Genomic DNA, 20,387 nt, shown 5'->3' with positions numbered 1-20,387 from the left:
CTCCTTTTTAGCAATAGCAGATAAATAACACCACTTGATTAGAAGAGTTTGGTAGTTATGGGAGGGAAGAAAATGAGAATAGTTAACTGCTTTTTTAGCAGTTACTGATGACAGTTTTGTTCTAGGGTTGTTAGACTTTACTCCATAATTTTGGCAGAACAAAAAAAAAAACAGATGAATCCTGCTAGGATATCTCCCATACCCTATGTATTTACTAGTGCTTAAGAATAACAAAAGAGAAAGAAATCTCATTGTGAGGGCTGTCAGCTTGTGAGTTCTCCGTAAATGGGGGCACTAAAAATGCCTAAACAAGTGACCATATCTAAGTTGGCTTGAATGTTAGAATCTTATCATTATGGTAAGTGAAGTGTTCCATTTGTTCCACCATTTCATGTGGGTCCCTTCATCTGACAGCACCCCATATAAGGTTAATGGATTACAATGTTAATTCTCTGAAGTATTTTAAAAATGAAACAAAATGAAATAAGCCATTCTTTTCTTTGTTAATTCCTCCCCATAGTTTAAGAATTGGTGAGAGAGGAGTCTAACCAATTGCCTTCCTCAGCTTTAAACCAGCGAGAATTGCCCTGTGCCTTGGCAGAACACAGGTGACTCTTGGGCAAGAGGCTCTTCATCTGTCTTGACTTGAACATTGGTGGTGTTATCTTTTTCTGTTTTGTGTTCTGAAAAACAGTTTTGACCTATATGTGATGGCCAACAAATGTGTACAAGTGATAGAGCTAACACACAAGTAAGCCACAGATTATGCCAGGTGTTCATATGTGCATTTCATGACTTCTGGAGGGTTCCCTCAAGGCATTGGTTGAGAACTCAGTAATGATCAGCAAGAAATAGGATTAATTAGTGAAGGCCTTTGATACGGTATAAAGCATCACAGATGTCACTGCAGCCTGGGAGTATTGACCAGTAATTGTGAAAAGAGTAGAAGAAACAGTGTAATTGCCAGGAACCTGCCACAATTACAGGGGATCCAGGAGCAGAAAGAGTCTCTGTTCCTATCTGAAAGTACATCTCCATAGGATTATGCTGGAACACATTTGCTTCTATAGGTCCCTCACTCCTCCTGAAAGGGGTTATTATGTCCAGATCATGTAATCTCTATACCTAGAATTTTTGCATTTCTAAGCGCAAAATACTTGAAATGAAAAATAGGCCATGATAAGGCATTGCTTGGGAAAAGTTACCTTTGACAGATCAAAGTGCTGCTTTGGATTGAACTTGTTCATTCTGTAAAGTGATTACAAACAGACCTTCTTGGTTAATTTTTGCTTATTCTTGGATTTTGCATGTCTTATATATTTTTGGTTTTACAAACAGATTATCTGTAGCACATTTGTCATCATAAGCCACCTCCACAGCTAAATGTGTGTATCATTTCCCCTAAATTCGTGTTACTCATTTCCCCTCTTGGTGGAACTGCCATATGTGGACTTAAACCAAAATTAAATGTTAGCAATAAGGTAAGTCTGCTTTTAAGATAATAAAATATATTTCAAATTCAAATGGAGACTTTCTTGGTTATCTGATACCATTGCTGCTGTACATCACTCTTCCCCCATCTGCACAGTTAATTGATAATATGTTAAATTAATTTTATTAGCAGAGAAGAGCTGTGTCTGTTACATTTTTATCTTTTATAGTCTTTAATGCATATTATTCCTCTAATTAATACCTGATCTTTAACACATCTAGAGGGAGCTTCTTACTACCTCCTATATTTATTTGGTTTTGGCTTTTTTTCATTAGTTTAAGACACAAGGTTTCATTCACCCATCAATCACTTTTTGACTACTTCCTGTGTGCCAGCCATGAAAAATGACATAGTAGCTTCAGAAACTTCTAAAGGCAAAGCATTCAGTTTGTTTTAATTCTCAAAATAAGCAACATTTTCTCAGTATTTCTACCTCCTAACCCCTTCTGTGTTTTATTTTATTGATTTTTATTCTGTCCTTTTTGGTGTCTGATTACGTTGTGTAGTTAGAAGAGTCAGTTGGCTTGCTTTTTCTCTTTTTACTCAAGATCTTTAGTATCTCCTTAGAACACAAAGTATATATACTCATCTATTTCTAGCTTTTTTCTGAGTTGAAGAAAGAATAAAGCCTTAAAATATTGTTATAGGTTTTGGGGAATATAGAAGTTTTAAGTGGTGCTTTTACAAGAACCCTCAAAAATTAAAACTAACATAATTACTTTAGTGCTATGTCTTATTTAGCTGCAGACCTATAATACCACTCTTAGTATAGTTGTTTCAGAAATCTTAATTTTAAATTAAAGTGTGTTTACAAGACCAAAAAAAATATTGTTATAGGTAAAATAATAAAAATAAATTCTTATACAATAAACATAAAATAATTGAAATAGTTTTTAAACACCATGTACAAGGCATTTTATTAAGCAGTTTACCTGTATTCATTTAATCCTTGAAACAACCTTACAAAAGTAGATGCAGTCATCATTGTCATCATCAATTCCATTTTGGAGATGAGGAAATTGGACTCAGAGAGGTTAGGTGACCTTACAGCTAGTGGATGGTGGAGCCAGAACACAAACCCAAATAGTCTGACTTCAGAAGTGTCCATGCCGCCAAAGAACCAAACTAAAGCTCAAGATTGAAATTTAGGAGACAGTAGAATTATTACTTCCTGTCTTTCTCAGACCTGCTTTTATTGCTTTGATGTCTTGCTTCAAAATGGCCGCCTAATGGTTTCAGATTTTAAAATGTCAGCACAGTCAACTCTGTATGCCTGTTCCAAATTATGGGAGAAAATCTGGAACTAGAGACCTAGTTCCATTCCTGTTACGGTGAGGCGTGCTTTTTAGAAAATAAGGGCATCTGCTTGCCATCTTGAATACTCCAATTGCACAGGTAATTTGCCTCATCAGGATGGTAACGGATGATGTGATAGCAGAGGTAGGGGAACACTGGCTAAAACTAGCTTTGGAAAGTCAATAGTATGGTCAATGATGTAACATATGAGGTATATTTATTAATTGTAAACCTTTGTGTGTTATGTGTTTATATATTGGTAATGTCATCTGTGTCCTGTGTTATGTGTTAAGAGCATGCTAAGGGATTAAAAAGTGAAGAACTAGAAACAGTGAGGGAAAGCAAGAGGATCCTTCATTTCATCTTTGAAAGCTAAGGCTAAGCTACAGGGTCAGATCGTGAAGTACTGCGGAAGATATAAATGGCATAATTTTAAGGGAAAAATACATGAGTAGAGGGAAGTAATAATAGTGAACATGTTATTGTGTTTACTGTGTACTGAGCACTGCTCTGAGTTTGTAAATAAATTCTCAGAACAAGTATTAGACACAGTTCTCCTTCTTTTATAAAATGAGGCAGCAGAGAAGTTAAGTTGCTTACCCGAGGTCAAAGAGTTACCAAATGGTAGAGACAGAATTTGAACCTGGACACCCAGGTTCAAATGTCAGAATGCTTTTTGTGTATGAAATACTTCATATTTCATACATATAATATATATGTATGTATATATATGTATATATATGTACATATATATAATACATACTTCATATTTCAAACATATTTCATTTGTTTGCCTTAGTGTCATTGAATATAGGTAATTCTGCTGTGGAATCCAAATTAGTTTGAACACATAAAAGGGTTTCCATTTTCTCAGAATATTCCAACTCGAATGTTTGTATATTCTTGAGGGAGGTGCTGGTGGGAAAACTGTATTTGCCCTCAGAGTTTGCAGTTTGTTTTTAAGGGCAGGAGACCACACATGAAAGGTGTAAAAACAAAACAGAAATATATAAAAAGAACAAATTAATGACATACAAAGTAGAGGTATGTCTTCAGAGGTGCCAGGAATTTTTCCGTAACCTAATTTTTTTTTTCCACTTCTGTCCTTCATCTTTCATAGTGCCCTCGATTTCTTTGGGAGTTGTTCAAGCTCAGAAGTACATAAAACATTGATAGAAAATAACAAAAATAAATTGCTCGTATTTACTGATTTGTATGAATTTCATCTACACTGCAGAAAAATTGTCCAGGAATTTCTGTTAGTAGAGCTGTGTATTTGAAAGACTTAGGGTGTTAAAAGGTGTGGACTTTTTTCAGAAGTTATCCCTTAAGTCCTGTTTACATTGAAAAAAGTGACTTTGGGATAAATTATATTACATTCTTCAGAAACAAACAAAAAAAAGTATTGTTTATACCTGACATACAGGCTGGAAGATTGGGGTGAAAAGGGAATGATTGACTGCTAATATGTGCTGGTTTCTTTGGCAGGGGGGCAATAAAAATGTTCTAAAATTAATTATTATGGTGTTTGCATAATTCGATAAATATACTAAAAATATTGAATTACATGTTTTAAATGGGTGAACTGTATAGAACATGAATTATATCTCATGAAAAAAAACTTGATCTCTAGTGAATGAACATTGTGGTAAAATATACATAACATAAAAGTTAACATTTTAACTAATTTGGGGGTCTGTAATTCACTGGCATTAAGTACCTTTTACAGTTTTGTGCAGCCATTATCACTGTCCATTTCCAGAGTCTTCTCATTATTTTCCAAATAGTAATTAACTTTTGATATGCCAGTCCAAGTTTGGAAGCAGTAGTCTTGACCTACTCAATTTTATTTAAAAAAATTTTTTTTTTAAATGTATATATAAAGTGTTTTTTTTTTTTTTTTTTAAGATTTTATTTATTCATGACAGAGAGAGAGACAGGCAGAGGGAGAAGCAGGCTCTGTACAGGGAGCCTGATGTGGGACTCGATCCTGGGTCTCTAGGATCATACCCCGGGCTGAAGGTGGCACTAAACCGCTGGGCCACCGGGGCTGCCTGACCTACCCAATTTTAAACCTTTAGACTTTAAAAATACTTGCTCCCCCCCAAATTGAGTTTTGTTTCTCTAAGATTTTTAGCTCTTTTCATTTGCTTCCCTTCACACATGCTTTTTCTGTTGTGTTCCCTCAGATAATAGTGTCACTATTTATGAAGTTGTCCAAACAAGAAATCACTGTTGTATTTTCTTTGCTTTTCCATTCCATATATTTAATCACCCAGAGCCTTTAGATTGTGTGTTCTGAATATCTTTGAACCTGTCCATTACTCTGTATCCCCACTAATATTGACTTGACTTAGACTTCTGTCTACTTTCACATGGATTTAATGGTCACAGACGGATTGGTCAATCAAAAATGATTTGGAAAAATTAAGATAAATAAAGAATGCTGAAAAATCAGGAATAGGAAACTTCCATGCAGTAAGTTCCAGTGCAGTGTGATGACTCTTAGATTCCTTCTCTGAGCATATTGGTTTCCTTCCTATCCAAGATTCATTCCTTCATTAAATATTTATTTGGTACCTTCTCTATGCTTTAAAGATTTGTAACACTTCTGTTTACTTCAAAATATATCCCCATCTACCTTTCATACCTATTGCTGTCACCCTAGTCTGAGCCACCATTCTCTCCCATGCCCTCTCTGTTTCTGTCCTCACCTCCATTTAAATGCAACACTTAGGGCAGCCCCGGTGGCGCAGCAGTTTGGCGCCGCAGTTTGGCGCCGCCTGCAGCCTGGGGTGTGATCCTGGAGACCCGGGATCGAGTCCCACATCAGGCTCCCTGCATGGAGCCTGCTTCTCCCTCTGTGTCTTTGCCTCTCTCTCTCTCTCTCTGTGTCTATGAATAAATAAAATCTTAAAAATAAATAAATACATACATACATACATACATACATACATACATACAACACTCAGGGTGATATTGGTTATTTGGGGGGTTTTTTTGTTTGTTTGTTTTCAGGGTGATATTGTTGAAACATAGGAGATCTTATCAATCTTCTGGTTAAGAACTCTCCTGGGGCCTTCTGCTTCTCAAAGTCAAAGTCAGAGTCAGAGCCTTTCTTAGGGTGAAGATGGCCTTGTAATCTGGCCCCCTCTGGACAATGTATATCCCAGACTCCCTCAACTGCCTAGGTTCCAACCATTCTGGTTCACTGTGCCCTAGGAAATGCCAGGTGTGCTTTTTGCTTCTGGGCCTTGACACTCTATGGAGATAGTACTTAGCTCATCCAGGTCATGGCTCAAACATCACTTGAGTGAGATATTTATCTTGTTTGTCCATCTCCCACATCAGAATGTATGCTCCACACAGGCAGGAGTTTTGTCTCTTTTATTCCAGACAATATATCCAGGGCCTAGATAGCTGGCACATACTGGGTAGATACTCAGGATCCATTTGTCTGTTTTCCTAGCATGAAATACATCCTTTCCTTTTTGTGTAGTCTTCCTGGTGAGATTTTTATCTTTGGTGTAAAGATTATGATGCTACTTTTGTATCTCCTGTATTTCTAAAAAAAATATATGCTAAGATAAATCTTTATTTTCATGTACTAGATTTTTTTTTAAGTTTTATATCTTAAAGTTAGAGAAGGCTTCAAAAATGTTAGTAGTCCTCAAATTCAACTTCTTTAGGTGCTTACTTTTATTTAAGAAATCATGATACAAAACCACAATGAGATACCACCTCACACCAGTGAGAATGGTGAAAATTAACAAGACAGGAATCCACAAATGTTGGAGAGGATGTAGAGAAAGGGGAACACTCTTGCACTGTTGGTGGGAATGTGAACTGGTGCAGCCACTCTGGAAAACTGTGTGGAGGTTCCTCAAAGAGTTAAAAATAGAACTACCCTACGACCCAGCAATTGCACTGCTGGGAATTTACCCCAAAGACACAGATGCAGTGAAACGCCGGGACACCTGCACCCCGATGGTTATAGCAGCAATGGCCACAATAGCCAAACTGTGGAAGGAGCCTCAGTGTCCACCGAAAGATGAATGGATAAAGAAGATGTGGTCTGTGTATACAATGGAATATTACTCAGCCATTAGAAACGACAAATACCCACCATTTGCTTTGATGTGGAGGGACCTGGAGGGTATTATGCTGAGTGAAGTAAATCAATCGGAGAAGGACAAACATATGGTCTCATTCATTTGGGGAATATAAAAATTAGTGAAAGGGAATAAAGGGAAAGGAGAGAAAATGAGTAAAAATATCAGTGAGGGTAACGAAACATGAGAGACACCTAACTCTGGGAAACGAACAAGGGGTAGTGAAAGGGGAGGTGGGAGGGGGGTTGGGGTGACTGGGTGATGGGCACTGAGGGGGGCACTTGGCGGGATGAGCACTGGGTGTTATGCTATATGTTGGCAAATTGAACTCCAATTAAAAAAAAATTTTTTTTAAATGAGAATCCTAAAAAAGAAAAGAAAAGAAAAGAAATCCTGAAGCCAGGTGACATGGGCCGATGAGCTCAGCTACAGGTTTTCTGAGATCACTGAGATATAGGTGGCAGTTGGGGGAGTGAGAGGCAGAGCCTGAGGTAGCAGCCCAGGCCTTGTGTGGCCTGGGCCATCACAGGCAACTTTTGGGGAGTGGTGCTTCCTGAAAAGCAACCCAAGGGTCTTCACTGAACTCATTAAAGGATTTGGTTGCCAAGGAGCCCAAGTAGAAGAAATACGAAGTTTAGAACCTGAGAATTTTGAAAAGTTAAAACCACTTGATGGGTTAGGTTTTCTTTTCAAGAGGCAGCAAGGAGAAGAACCAGCAAGCTCTGTAGTTCAGGATTGCAGACTTGACACAGTTTGTTTTTTTTTTTTTTTTGCTAAGCAGGTAATTAATAATGTTTGTGCTACTCAGGCCGTAGTAAGTGTGTTATTGAATTGTATCATCAAGATGTCCACTCAGGAGAGATGTTATCAAAGTTTAAAGAATTTTCACAAAGTTTTGATGCAGCAATAAAAGGCTTGGCACTCAGCAGTTCAGATGTGATTCAACAAGTGCACAACAGTTTTGTCAGACAGCAAATGTTTGAAACATTCAAGACATCAGCAAAAGAAGATGCTTTTCACTTTGTCAGTTATGTTCCTGTAAATGGAAGATTGCATCAATTAGATGGAATAAGAGAAGGACCGACTAGTTTCGGTGCCTGCCATCAAAATGGCATCAGTGAGACCAGTCATAGGAACAAAGGAAACAAAAGTACAGTGAAGGTGAAATTCGATTTAACTTAATGGCCATTGTGTCTGATAGAAAAACGATATATGAAGAGAGGATAAGCAGTTACAAAGACAAGGAGAGACGAGACAACTTATTGAGAAACCCATGGATACAGATCAGGGTAATAGGTTAAATGCTATTCAGTCAGAGGTTACCCAAAAGTTAGATGCTTATTGAAGAAGTAGTACAGAAACTAAAGAGATTTGAAAATATCAGAAGGCAGCATAATTATCTGCCTTTCATTATGGAATCATTAAACACTTCAGTAGAAGAATACCAGCAGGTAAACCACTAGTAGAAAAGGCAAAAGAAAAACAATGCAAAGAAAGCACAGGAAACCATTAAGTATAAAGAACTTTGAGCAACATCCCAACTGACTGCCTGTTTGGCAATAGTACCAATCTGTCTTGTCATTAATGCATGGATTCTTTCCCTACCTGTATTGTGTGCATGTAGTGCATATGAAGTAAAAGTGATATTAAGAGTGCTTGTCCAGGGTGCCTGGGTGGCTCAGTCAATTAAGCATCTGCCTTCGCCTTAGGTTGTGATCCCAGGGTCCTGGGATGGAGCTGAATCAGGCCCACTGCCCAGCAAGGAGTCTACTTCTCTCTCTTCCTCTGCCCCTCCTCCTGATAGTGCTCCTCTCTCTCAAGTAAATAAAATATTTAAAAAAAAAAATGCTTGTCCAATTCCATTACTTGACATTGGATCTGAGAACTTCTGATGGTTCTCTGGGTATATACTATCATAATGAACCTAGAAATTATACAAATGATATTCTCTACCTTTAATTGTTATGATTAATCTCTCAATCTTTTAGCTCAGTTGCATGCTTAAAATGTGAGATCTTGATTAAACTGGATCTCTTTCTCCTCATCAATGATGAAAAACAGTATTTGTCTTTGATATCTAAACATTTTGAGGATTTTGAAACTGAGTTTTATCTTGAGAAGATATGGTTTTAATGCTCACTTGAAAAAGAAGTATAGTTTCTAGTGATTTTCAACTGCTGCCAGTAGAGAACATAATAAACATCCCAATTTTATTTTAGCAGACTTAAAAAAGAAACCTAAAGCATATTGACAGCTTATAGATATGCACAGTCACTTTTAACTGTTACTTGGTGAACTTACTATAAATTGGTCATTTTTCTCAAATCTGAGCTCTTTTATTTATTTATTTTTAAAGATTTTATTTATTTACTCATGAGAGACAGAGAGAGGCAAAGACATAGGCAGAGGGAGAAGCAGGCTCCCTGCAGGAGCCTGATTCTGGGTTTGATCCCAAGACCCCTGGATCACGACCTGAGCCAAAGGCAGACACTCAACAACTAAGCCATCCAGGTGCCCCTGAACTCTTTTGTTTTAATTGATTTAATTAATTAACAGTATTGAATTTGATGAAATAGTTCATCATTTATGCGGAGTAAAAAATATGGTGTGAAACAAACTTACATGTTTTGTTGAGACTTTTGTGGGTGTATATATTAAAAATAAGTAGCAGTTTTAATGGGGATTCAAATTCATTTGTTTTCCTTTGGGCTCCCCAAAACACCAGAGACTTCAGAATATTTTTTGTTACTGTTGGTTATCAAATCTAAATGTTCACTTGCCAACCCACTTCCTCTTTCTTCAAAGAAGTAAAAGTTATTTTTAGAACCCTGATTTCCTGATTAGGTGGAGTCAGGAATCCCAGCAATTCTCTCTATTAAAGGATCTGCTTGTACATGTAAGGAATGTTCTATTTGCCTAGGGTTTATTTAGTTCAGGAATATCTTAAGTCCTGGGACAAGTCCAGCCTTCCCTAAACTGTCTGCATCTACTCCCTCTGCTCAGCTTTACCCCTTTTATTTATTTTTTTAAAGGCTTTATTTCTTTTTAATTTTTTTATTTATTTATGATAGAGAGAGAGAGGCAGAGACATAGGCAGAGGGAGAAGCAGGCTCCATGCACCAGGAGCCCGACGTGGGATTCGATCCCGGGTCTCCAGGATCGCGCCCTGGGCCAAAGGCAGGCGCCAAACCGCTGCGCCACCCAGGGATCCCAGCTTTACCCCTTTTAAAATAGAAGTCAAACCCTCTACTTTCCAAAAGAATCCATCCTTCTAATTTATCAAAAGCATTAGTTCTAAGAAATTAATATTTTGCCAACATTACCATATTTGATGGTCAGAATTTCAGATTTAAGTCTTTCTTAGAAACCACAGTCTGAAGAGAACCTGTTTTACATGCATTGATAATATTATGCTCACCCAGAAGCGTTTAAGCTTTTTTAATCCCAAATTGACCTCTCTGGCAAACCCTTGTTCCTGCTGCAGCCAGAACATCATTTTAACTTGTTCTCTGCTGAGTAGTTCTGTATCCCACATCGCACGCTGGTAATTCCAGTTGTAATGAATGCCCCATAGCCCTATGAAAGGCAATCGTCCATTCTAGGCAGTGGGAACCAGACTTGTTGACATTACTTAGTGGCAGCCTTTCCTCAGCTGCTCCCTTTTGCAAAGTATGTAGAAGAAAAGCCTAATACTAAAACATCTAGGGAAAAATGACTGTATGAGAATGAAAGCAGATGCACAGGTGGAAAAATAAATACTTTAATGGTTAGTATTGTCTGATTTGTGCTTTTATTCATATAGTCATTTAAAAAGAGAAAGGAGGAAAGAAAGGAAGGGCCAGGCCCTTTATGCTTTCATTTTGCGCCTCAGGGCAAGGTTTAACTCCATAAGTATTGTTTTCATAACACTTCCCTGCCTTAGAAGTTTGTAGAACACCCAGCATGGAAAATTTCAATATTTTTCCAGGTTTGTTTTAAATAACAAAGGCTGGCAACAGAATGCCTGAGACCACCTCATAATATCTAGATGGTTTTTTTTGGTTTTGTTTTTTAAGTAAAAGAGTGGTTTTTAAAAAAAGGTCATTATTAAATAGTAGTTGGATATATTTAATAGTATAAATTGAAGGATCAGAAATTTGATCACTTTGCAGTTTTTTTTAACTTCATTTGATTTTCCAAGTATATAAATGTTTATTTTTAATTTATTTAAGTATTAAGATTCATACAATAAAGTGCATAAATCTTAGGGATACACTGAACACTAACAGTGAATATACACCTAGTTCAGCGAATACACACCCAGATCATGACCTAGAACATTTCCAGTATCCCAGAAGGCTGTCTTGTGCCTCTTTCCAGCCTGCATTCCTTGCTAAAGATAATTTTGACACTGTTTTGACTTCTATCACTATATATTAGTTTTGCCTTGAACTTTTGAATCTGGTGTATTTTATTCATCATTATGAATGAATGAATGAATTATGAATTATGTCTTTTGAGATTCATCTGCATATTTGGGTGGAACAGTATAGTTCATTTGCATTGCTGCCTAGTACCAAACCATACATATTGTTTGAATGTATTACCAGTTATCCATTCTACTGATGGACGTTTTGGTGGCTTCCAGATTTGGAATGTTACTAAAAGTAGCATTCTTGTACATGTTTTTTGGTATACAATTCTATTGGGTGTATATACCTAGGAATGAAATTGCCAGATCATAGAATAGGCCTATATTTAGGTTCAGCATATATTGCCATTTTTACAAAGTCCCAGTTCACAATCTCATTAGCAAAGCCTGAGAGTTCCTTGTTCTTGTCAACACTTGGTATAGCCTTTCCAACACATTTTTTAAAGGATTTTATTCATTCATTTGAGAGAGAGAGAAAGAGCAAGAGCATGCACCAGCAGGCAGGGAGGGGGAGAAGGAGACAGAGAAGCAGACTCCCTGCCGAACAGGGAGCCCAACATGGTGCTCGATCCCAGGACCCTAAGATCATAACCTGGGCCAAAGGCAGATGCTTAATGGGCTGAGCCACCCAGGTACCCCAACCTGGGCAACACATTTTAATATATTTAAAAACATATTTGCATTAGGGGGAATTAGAGATGAAAATGGAGAAAAGAAGAAGAAACATTATTTATTCTTAATTAGGAACTGTTATCATTTTAGAGCACCTGGGTGACTTAGTGGTTGAGCATCTGCCTTTGGCTTAGATCATGATCCTGGGGTCCTGGGATTGAGTCCCACATTAGGTTCCCTACAAGGAGCCTGTTTCTCCCTGCCTCTCTCTCTCTATGTCTCTCATGAATAAATGAATAAAATCTAACTACAACAAAAAGGAACTACATAGTTTTTATTAAATATTTTTATTAATTTCTTCCTTTGCCTTGCTCTCAATATTTTGGCAATATTTTTTTTTTTTAAATTTATTTATTTATTTATGATAGTCACAGAGAGAGAGAGAGGCAGAGACACAGGCAGAGGGAGAAGCAGGCTCCGTGCACCGGGAGCCCGACGTGGGATTCGATCCCGGGTCTCCAGGATCGCGCCCTGGGCCAAAGGCAGGCGCCAAACCGCTGCGCCACCCAGGGATCCCTTTTGGCAATATTTAATAAATCCTACCCAAGAAAAAAAAATGTGCAAAAATAAGCAGGAAGAAGACCTAACATGATGGAAAGATATCCATGCTTATTGTTAAGATGACAGTACTTCCCAAGTTGATCTATGGAGTAAACAATATCCCTGTCAAAACCTCAGATGCCTTTTTTGTAGAAATTGGTAAGTGGATCCTAATATTTGTATAGAAATGCAAGGGGCCTAGAACAGTCAAACTTAAGGGAAAAAAAGTCACATGTCCCAAAGCTGTAGTATCAAGATAGTGTCATATTGGCATAAGTATAGTTACACAGACCATGAAATACAACTGAGAGCCCCGGGGCACCTGGGTGGCTCAGTCAGTTGAGCGGCCAACTCTTGATTTTGGCTCAGGACGTGATCTTGGGGTCCTGGGATTGAGCCCCACGTCAGGTTCTGCACTCACTGGGGAATTTGCTTCAGGATGCTCTCTGCCCTTCTCTCAAAAAAATATGTCTTAAAAAAACACAACTGAGAATCCAGAAGTAAACTTTTTAATTTATGATTAGTTGGCATTCAACAAGACAATCACAGTCTCTTTTAACGAATGATTCTGAGACAACTGGATATCTACATGCAAAATAATGAAGTTGGGTCCCTACCTCCCACCATATATAAAAATAACTCAAAATGGATCAAAGGCCTAAATGTAAGAGCTAAATTTACAAAACTCTAGAAGAAAATATAGATCTAAATCTTTATGATTGTGGGATTCAGCAGTGATTTCCTTTTCTTTCTTTCTTTCTTTCTTTCTTTCTTTCTTTCTTTCTTTCTTTCTTTCTTTCTTTTTTAAGATTTGTTTGTGTGTGTGAGAGCAAGTGAGTGAGGGTGGGGAGGAACAGATGGAGAGGGGGGGAGAGAGAGAGAGCGAGTCTTAAGCAGATGCCATGCTGTGTGCAGAGCCTAACTCAGGGCTCAATCTCATGACTCTAAGATCACAACCTGAGCCAAAACCAGGAGTTGGATGCTCAACCAACTGCACCACCCAGGCACCCGGGCAGTATCTTAGTTATGACACCCAAAAGAACAAGCAACCAAGAAAAATAAGTTTTACTTCATCAAAGTTTTTGTTCGAAAGTGAAAATACAGTCCTCAGAATAGGAAGAAATTTTGCAAATCATGTCTGATAAGACTCTATCAAGTATTCAGAATATAAAAAGAACTTTTACAACTCAAACAACCCAAGTAAAATGGCCCAATTATAAAATGGGCAAAGGATACAAATGGCCAATAAGAAAAAGAAGCTATTCAAACCTGTTAGACATTAGGTATATGCAATGAAAACCACAGGAAACCACTTTACATACACTAACGTTACTAAAAAAGACTGTAACATTGTTAGTGAGGATCCAAGAAATTGGAATGCTCCCATATCACTGGTGGGAATGTAAAATTGCCCAGCCACCTTGGAAACAGTTTCTAGTTCCTCAAAAAGCAGACACCATAGAGTTAGCATATTACCCAGAAATTCTCTTCCTGGGTATATTCCCAACCACATTGAAAACGTGTCCCCATAATTTGTACATGGATGTTTCTAGCAGCATTATTCGTGACAGCCAAAAAGTGAAAACAATCCAGTGTGCATAAGCTGATGAGTGAATAACAAAATGTGGTGTATCCATGCAAAGACAAAAAAGAGTCAAGTACCGACACATGCTATAACATGACACGTGCTACAACACTGATAAACCTTGAAAACACCATGTTAAGTGAAAGAAGGAAGACACAAAAGGCTACATATTATATGATTCCATTTATATGAAACATCCAGAATAGGCAAATTCATAGAGACAGGAAGTAGATTAATGATTGCTCAGGGCAGTGGGGAGAGGAAATGAGGAGTGATTGCTAACAGGTATGGAATTTCTTTGGAGATGATAAAGGTGATGAATTACATACTGGTGATGGTGCACAACTTTGTGACTATACTAAAAACCACTGGAGGGGATCCCTGGGTGGCACAGCAGTTTGGCGCCTGCCTTTGGCCCAGGGCGCGATCCTGGAGACCCGGGATCGAATCCCAGGTCGGGCTCCCAGTGCATGGAGCCTGCTTCTCCCTCTGCCTGTGTCTCTGCCTCTCTCTCTCTCTCTCTCTCTCTTTCTCTCTCTCTGTGTGTGACTATCATAAATAAATAAAAATTTTTTAAAAATTTAAAAAAAAAATAAAAAATAAAAACCACTGACATGTATATTTTAAAGGGGTGAATTTTACAGGATATGAATTATATCTTGATAGAAGAAGGGAAAAAACTGAAAAGAGTAGAGTAGTAGGGGGAATACAATTTGCTATATAAGCTGTAATAACTTGTAACAGTCAAGTTAATAGAACAGAAATAAAATTCCAGAATGGTAAGGAAAGGGCCTGCTAAAGAAAGGCCCTACCTGATCATAAAGTATTGCCTTTTGATATACTTTTAATCAGTTTATATTTTATATAAACTAATTGGGTTTTCCCATGTGTGATTTTTTTTTTTAATACCGTAGGTATACCAGCTGCCCCACCTTTATATCTTCCTTTAGATAATGGGTAATTGAGTTTAAGGGAGGTAAAAACATGCCCAAGTTCTATATAAAGCTAATGTGTCTCCAACTCAAGCTTAAGGGTAAAGAGAAAAGAAACCCACGGTCCCTGTGCAGAAATAACTTTAGGGCCAATAGTAGTTCTCAACTAACCAGGAGCTGTGCTGCCTTCCTAAGACACATTGGGAAACATCTAGGGGCATATTTGGTTGTCCCAGACTGGGCTGTGGGGAAGTGGTATTGGCGTTTATCACCAAGGGGCCAGTGATTCCAAATGCTCTTCACGGCACTGGACAGCTTTAACCCAAGAATTGTCTACAAATGCCAATAGCAGTCTTCCTAAGAAACACTGGCAATGGTTGACTGAAATTTTGCAGAATGTCCCCCTTTGGAAGATGGAGCAGTGATAGAAATCTTAGAATGGTAATTTTAGAAGTGCTACTGGACAAGAGAACCAGTTCCAAACTCAGATTTGGCTCCTTGCTGCACAAAAATCGATATTGGAGAGGCAAGTGATGCTGGGAAAGGAAAAATTGCTTTATTCAGGAAGCTGGCAGCCTGGGAAGATGGTGGACTAGTATGTCTCAAAGATCATCTTCCCTATTCAGGGGAAACTGGAGGATTTTAAAAGGGAAGGCATAGGAATGGGGAGGGGGCTTGCATGCAGGAGGAGCCAGTGCCCAGCAGGTACTCCTGAGTCAACATGAGCTTGAACAAATGTGCTGGCATCAGGACAGCTGTTTTTGAATGTAGTCAGGCCTTATCTTCTGAGAAAGTTGAGTCCTTCGTGCCTCAAGGCCAGTGGTCTGCAAATCTCAAAGTCAAGTCTGCTACAGATCAAGGGGCTTAGGTCAGGAAGCAAAGAGTACCTAAGCTTGAAGCAACTTAATTCTTAAGACCAACTGAGTGTTGTTATGAAGGAGGGTACAGGATGAAAGGAAGTCTCTGGGCCCCACACTTTCCCTAGGAGCAGATAGATCAGGGCCTAAGAATCAAAGAGCCGTGTGACCTACTGGGCTGGGTGGTGGAGGCAGGGTTAGTGAAAGATCCTAAGAGGCAAGTGAGTCTCCAGGGGATGCCCAAGCAGCACCGTCAGTGACTTCAATGAGACAATTACTCAGTTTTCCTCTTACATTTCTGTTAGCTATATTCCCTTTAAGTCCTACTTAATATAGAAGCTAAAGTGAATCAGTGAGCAGTGGTTAAGGGCACAGCCTTAGAAACTAGAAGAAGAACCAGTGGGGTGCCTGGATGGCTCTGTTGGTTAAACCTCCAACTCTTGGTTTGTGGTCAGGTCGTGAGCTCAGGGTCATGACATCGAGCTCCGTGTCTGGCTCTGTGGTCAGCACAGAGTCTGCCTGAGTTTCTCTCTCCCTCTTCCTCTGCTCCTCCCTGCCCCTCAAAAACGAATAAATAAATCTTTAAAAACAGAAACTAGAAGAACCAGGGAGTTCAAGTCCTGGTTCCTCCATCGGAGTTATTTAGCCTTCCTAGGCACTGGTTTAGTTTCCTCAGCTGTGAAATAACTTTTAAATTTGCCTTCTTTGTCTCTTTTGAAAGTGTCATCGTGATTTTGCATCTGAGATTTTTCTACCGTGCAAATAATTGACAGTTTTCAGAACTGCTCTGATAGGAATAGTTAAGGCAGACCTTGACTCTGTCTTCACCTCAGCCCCAAATACTTCCAGGTGAGCAAGAGATTGAGATATTGTCCTAACAGTGGTTCAGATATAGCACCACTAGCTTGAGAGAATGCCACATTAATTTAGATTAATATGAATCAACATAATCTTCCATTCAGTTACAGTAGATTATATATAGTAGTATCTTATCAGGAGATAAGGCTGGCTGGTAGTCGACTTGGTAATATTTAGAGATATAATAACTGAAACGAAAAGGAAAGGAAAGAAGCATTTACTGAACCTGGCACTGTGCTCACTGTACTACATACTTTCTGTGCCTTGAAGGGAATCAGTACTGAGAGCTTCTATAATTACTATCAGGATAGTCTTTGAAAACATAGTTTGTATGTGATCCCATTTACCTGATACTATATAAACACTTGTTTAAGAGATCTTTAAGATAGAGACACCTGGGTGGCTCAGCCATTGATCACCTGCCTTCAGCTTAGGGCGTGATCCCAGGTCCTGGGATCAAGTCTCACATCGGGTTCCTTGCGAGGAGCCTGCTTCTCCCTCTGTCTATGTCTTTGCCTCTCTCTCTGTGTCTCTCATGAATAAATAAATAAAATCTTTTAAAAAAAATCTTTAAGATACAGTCTCATTGTAGATTTCAGTGGAGACACATGCTTAACATAGGCAAAGCAAACACAGAATGTCTGAGTTTATTCCATTTTTTTAAAAAAGCTTTTGAAGAGAAAAACCACTAGCATGAAACATAGTTCCTTCCTACTCTGAAGTATAATCTAACCAAAGTAAAATGTTAGAAAAACTAACTTTCCAATAGCAAAAATGAGACATTTGGACAGATGATTAAGCTAAAAGATTGTTAAGTTCACTTCTTAGACATATAGAATTAAAGAGATATGTGAGATATCCACAGTGTAATGTGTTTGAAAGTATAAATTAGAACAAGGTCATGGAAAAAAAAAAAAAAAAAGAACAAGGTCATGGGTAGTATTTTTCCATTTTTTATCCTGCCTTATGGCCCTTACTTCATGGTTAATGCTGAAAACTAATTGAAACCATTCTTAGGGCTACCTGTTTTGTTTGGGGGACCCTCAGTAAAGAAGGCCTGTATCTGCTTTGAGATTATGACCTTTAACAAGAAGAGGGGGGAGAGAAGTTCTTGAATTTCAAATTCTTCCAGCTCATTATAATTAATTGGAAAGTTAAGTCTGAAGAGTAGCAGTAATTTTATTTCATTTTTCCCAGGAAAGCAGATTATATCAGCATATTCAGGAAATCTAAGAAGATTAGGAGCTGTATAATGGAGTATGATGTGAGTTAGGGGATCAGCTCTGGCTGAACATCATTTATGTTTGTGTCCTTTCTTTTGAAAGATTTCATTTAACACTGGAAATGTTATTTTTGAAGTTGCAGATTCAAACACATTTTGTTGATTATGTTATAAATTATATAAAATCTCATCAGCTAAATTGACAATTGCTATTTAAGTACATAAGTACATGCTGTATTTTTTGGAGCATAAGTTCTGAGTAGTTAGCACGAATGCCATTTAAGACAAAATATCTGCTGTCCTTTGCATCCCTTTAGTTTGTACATAGGTCTTATCCTGTTTTTTTTTAACTAGTCCTAGGACCTTAGAAAATATGTAGCTCATAGAACACTATCTGTTCTGATTGATAACCTGTCTGGGAGGGCTAATGAAATTTTGAGTAATTATCCAGTAGTTCCTTCATATGTTAAGCTTACATGGCTGAGAATCCTGAGGAATGTGGATTAAGACTTGATAAAAACGTACGTCTTGGAGAATATCTGAAATGCAATTGGTTCAGCTTCACATATTTGACATTGGTTAATGAATATAGCCCCAAATCTAATCTATTTTGTAAAAGTGATTCAAAGTTATTAATAATAGGTTGTCAATAGGTAGATAATTATGATGCCCCTTGTTTTTAGGTTTTCTGTTTTCTTAGAAGTATTAGATCTAATGATGCCATCGCAATCTATTGATCCTTCATTACTTCATAAGCATAAAATTTATTGCAAAGAAGTTGAGGACTAAAAATGACCTATTAAAGTTATCTTTTACATTTTCTGAGAAATAAATTATGTACTCCTGTTCCTTTTCTTTCTCTCTTTTATGCCAAGCTATAGATTTTTTTGAAGAGATTCTAAAAATGGTTTAATTCTAACCATATTGAAGAACTCCACAAACACACAGCCATAGAGTGAGGTTTAGTTGTAAGGGTCAAGAGAATCAGTATAGAGGTTTTCTCAAAATTGCTTTGATGCTTTTTATCATCCTTAAAAGTAAAGATTTATGTTGGGGATCCCCAGGTGGCTCAGCAGTTTGGCTCCTGCCTTTGGCCCAGGGCGCGATCCTGGAGACCCGGGATCGAGATCCAGGATCAAGTCCTGCGTCGGGCTCCTGGCATGGAGCCTGCTTCTCCCTCTGCCTGTGTCTCTGCCTCTCTCTCTCTCTCTCTCTCTCTATGTCTATCATAAATGAATAAATAAATAAATCTTTAAAAAAAAAAGATTTACGTTTAAGAAGTAGAGAAGGATCCTGACCTATTACCATCTGTGTTCGTAAAAGGATAAGGACATTTTAAGTTAGGGGATATTTTTGTGAACAAGACTAAGCCTTCTTTTTACACTTTGCTTTTTTTTTTTTTTTTTAAGATTTTATTTATTTATTCATTAGAGACACGGAGAGAGGCATAGGCAGAGGGAGAAGCAGGCTCCATGCAGGGAGCCCGATGTGGGACTCGATCTCGGGACTCCAGGATCACGCCCTGGGCTGAAGGCAGCCACTTAACCACTAACCACTGAGCCACCCAGGTGTCCCTACACTTGTTTTAAATCCCTATTAGAGGGGTACCTGGCTGGCTCACTTGATGGAACATGTGACTCTTGATCTTGGAGTCCTGAGTTTGAGCCCGATGTTGGTGTAAAGATTACTTTAAAAAAAGAAAAAGAGGGCAGCCTGGGTGGCTCAGCGGTTTAACTGAAAGGAAAACTGTTCAGCAAGAATGGGGATGTATAAGTTGGAGATTTTAAATGCCCGTTCCCACTGTCTTCAGGTTGTGCTACGCAAGAGTCATCTTAGATTATTTTCTTCCAGGACTCTTCTTGTCAAGGAGCAGGTGGTGATGAATAGGGAGACTGAGACTTTTCACTTCCTCTCATTAAAGAAAACTTGGTTAGAATGATATAGTAATTGGAAAAGTTAAGGTCTACCTCCTTAAGATTCCTTCTTTTCCGTGATTCCTCCTTAATTTTTCTTGATGTTCTTCGAATGAGAAAAAAACTTTTTTTAAATTGGTTTGTGATGAGAAAAAGGTCACAAGTTGCAAAATAATAAAGTGGGTGCAGAAAAAAGTAAGATATACTAATATGCAGGTGTATCAGTGTTCTAAAAATGATCTTTAATGAGTTATCAATTGTATACAGTATAATTCACCAATTTTAAGTGTATAATCCCATGAGTTTGGTTTTTTTATTATTTTTATTATTTTAATTTTTTTTTATTCATGAGAGACACAGAGAAAGAGAGAGGCAGAGACACAGGCAGAGGGAGAAGCAGGCTCCATGCAGGGAGCCTGAGGTGGGACTCGATCCCGGGTATCCAGGATCACACCCCAGGCGAAAGGTGGAGCTAAACCGCTGAGCCACTGGGGCTG

The 20,387-nt window shown here is 38.2% G+C and overlaps 1 protein-coding gene and 1 pseudogene across 3 annotated transcripts in view; both read left to right on the top strand.

Annotated features, from left to right (window-relative positions):
* SPTLC2 (serine palmitoyltransferase long chain base subunit 2) overlaps positions 1 to 20,387 on the top strand; it is a 110,919-nt gene that overhangs the window by 72,497 nt on the left and 18,035 nt on the right. Inside the window, exon 11 of one of the 3 annotated variants that reach the window (XM_072762102.1) lies at positions 521 to 1,524. The exons of the other annotated variants lie outside the window; for them this stretch is intronic. Coding sequence (XP_072618203.1) covers positions 521 to 535 — 15 coding nt within the window. The 3' untranslated portion in view covers positions 536 to 1,524. Of the gene's footprint in view, positions 1 to 520; positions 1,525 to 20,387 lie in introns of those variants that run through there. 3 annotated transcript variants of the gene reach the window in all.
* LOC112918321 (ubiquitin carboxyl-terminal hydrolase isozyme L5 pseudogene) lies at positions 7,453 to 8,535 on the top strand (annotated as a pseudogene).

Source organism: Vulpes vulpes, chromosome 6, assembly GCF_048418805.1.
Source record: "Vulpes vulpes isolate BD-2025 chromosome 6, VulVul3, whole genome shotgun sequence".
NCBI classification, from domain to species: domain Eukaryota; kingdom Metazoa; phylum Chordata; class Mammalia; order Carnivora; family Canidae; genus Vulpes; species Vulpes vulpes.
Note: the sequence above shows the minus strand (reverse complement) of the source record. Positions and strands in the feature narration are given on the sequence as shown.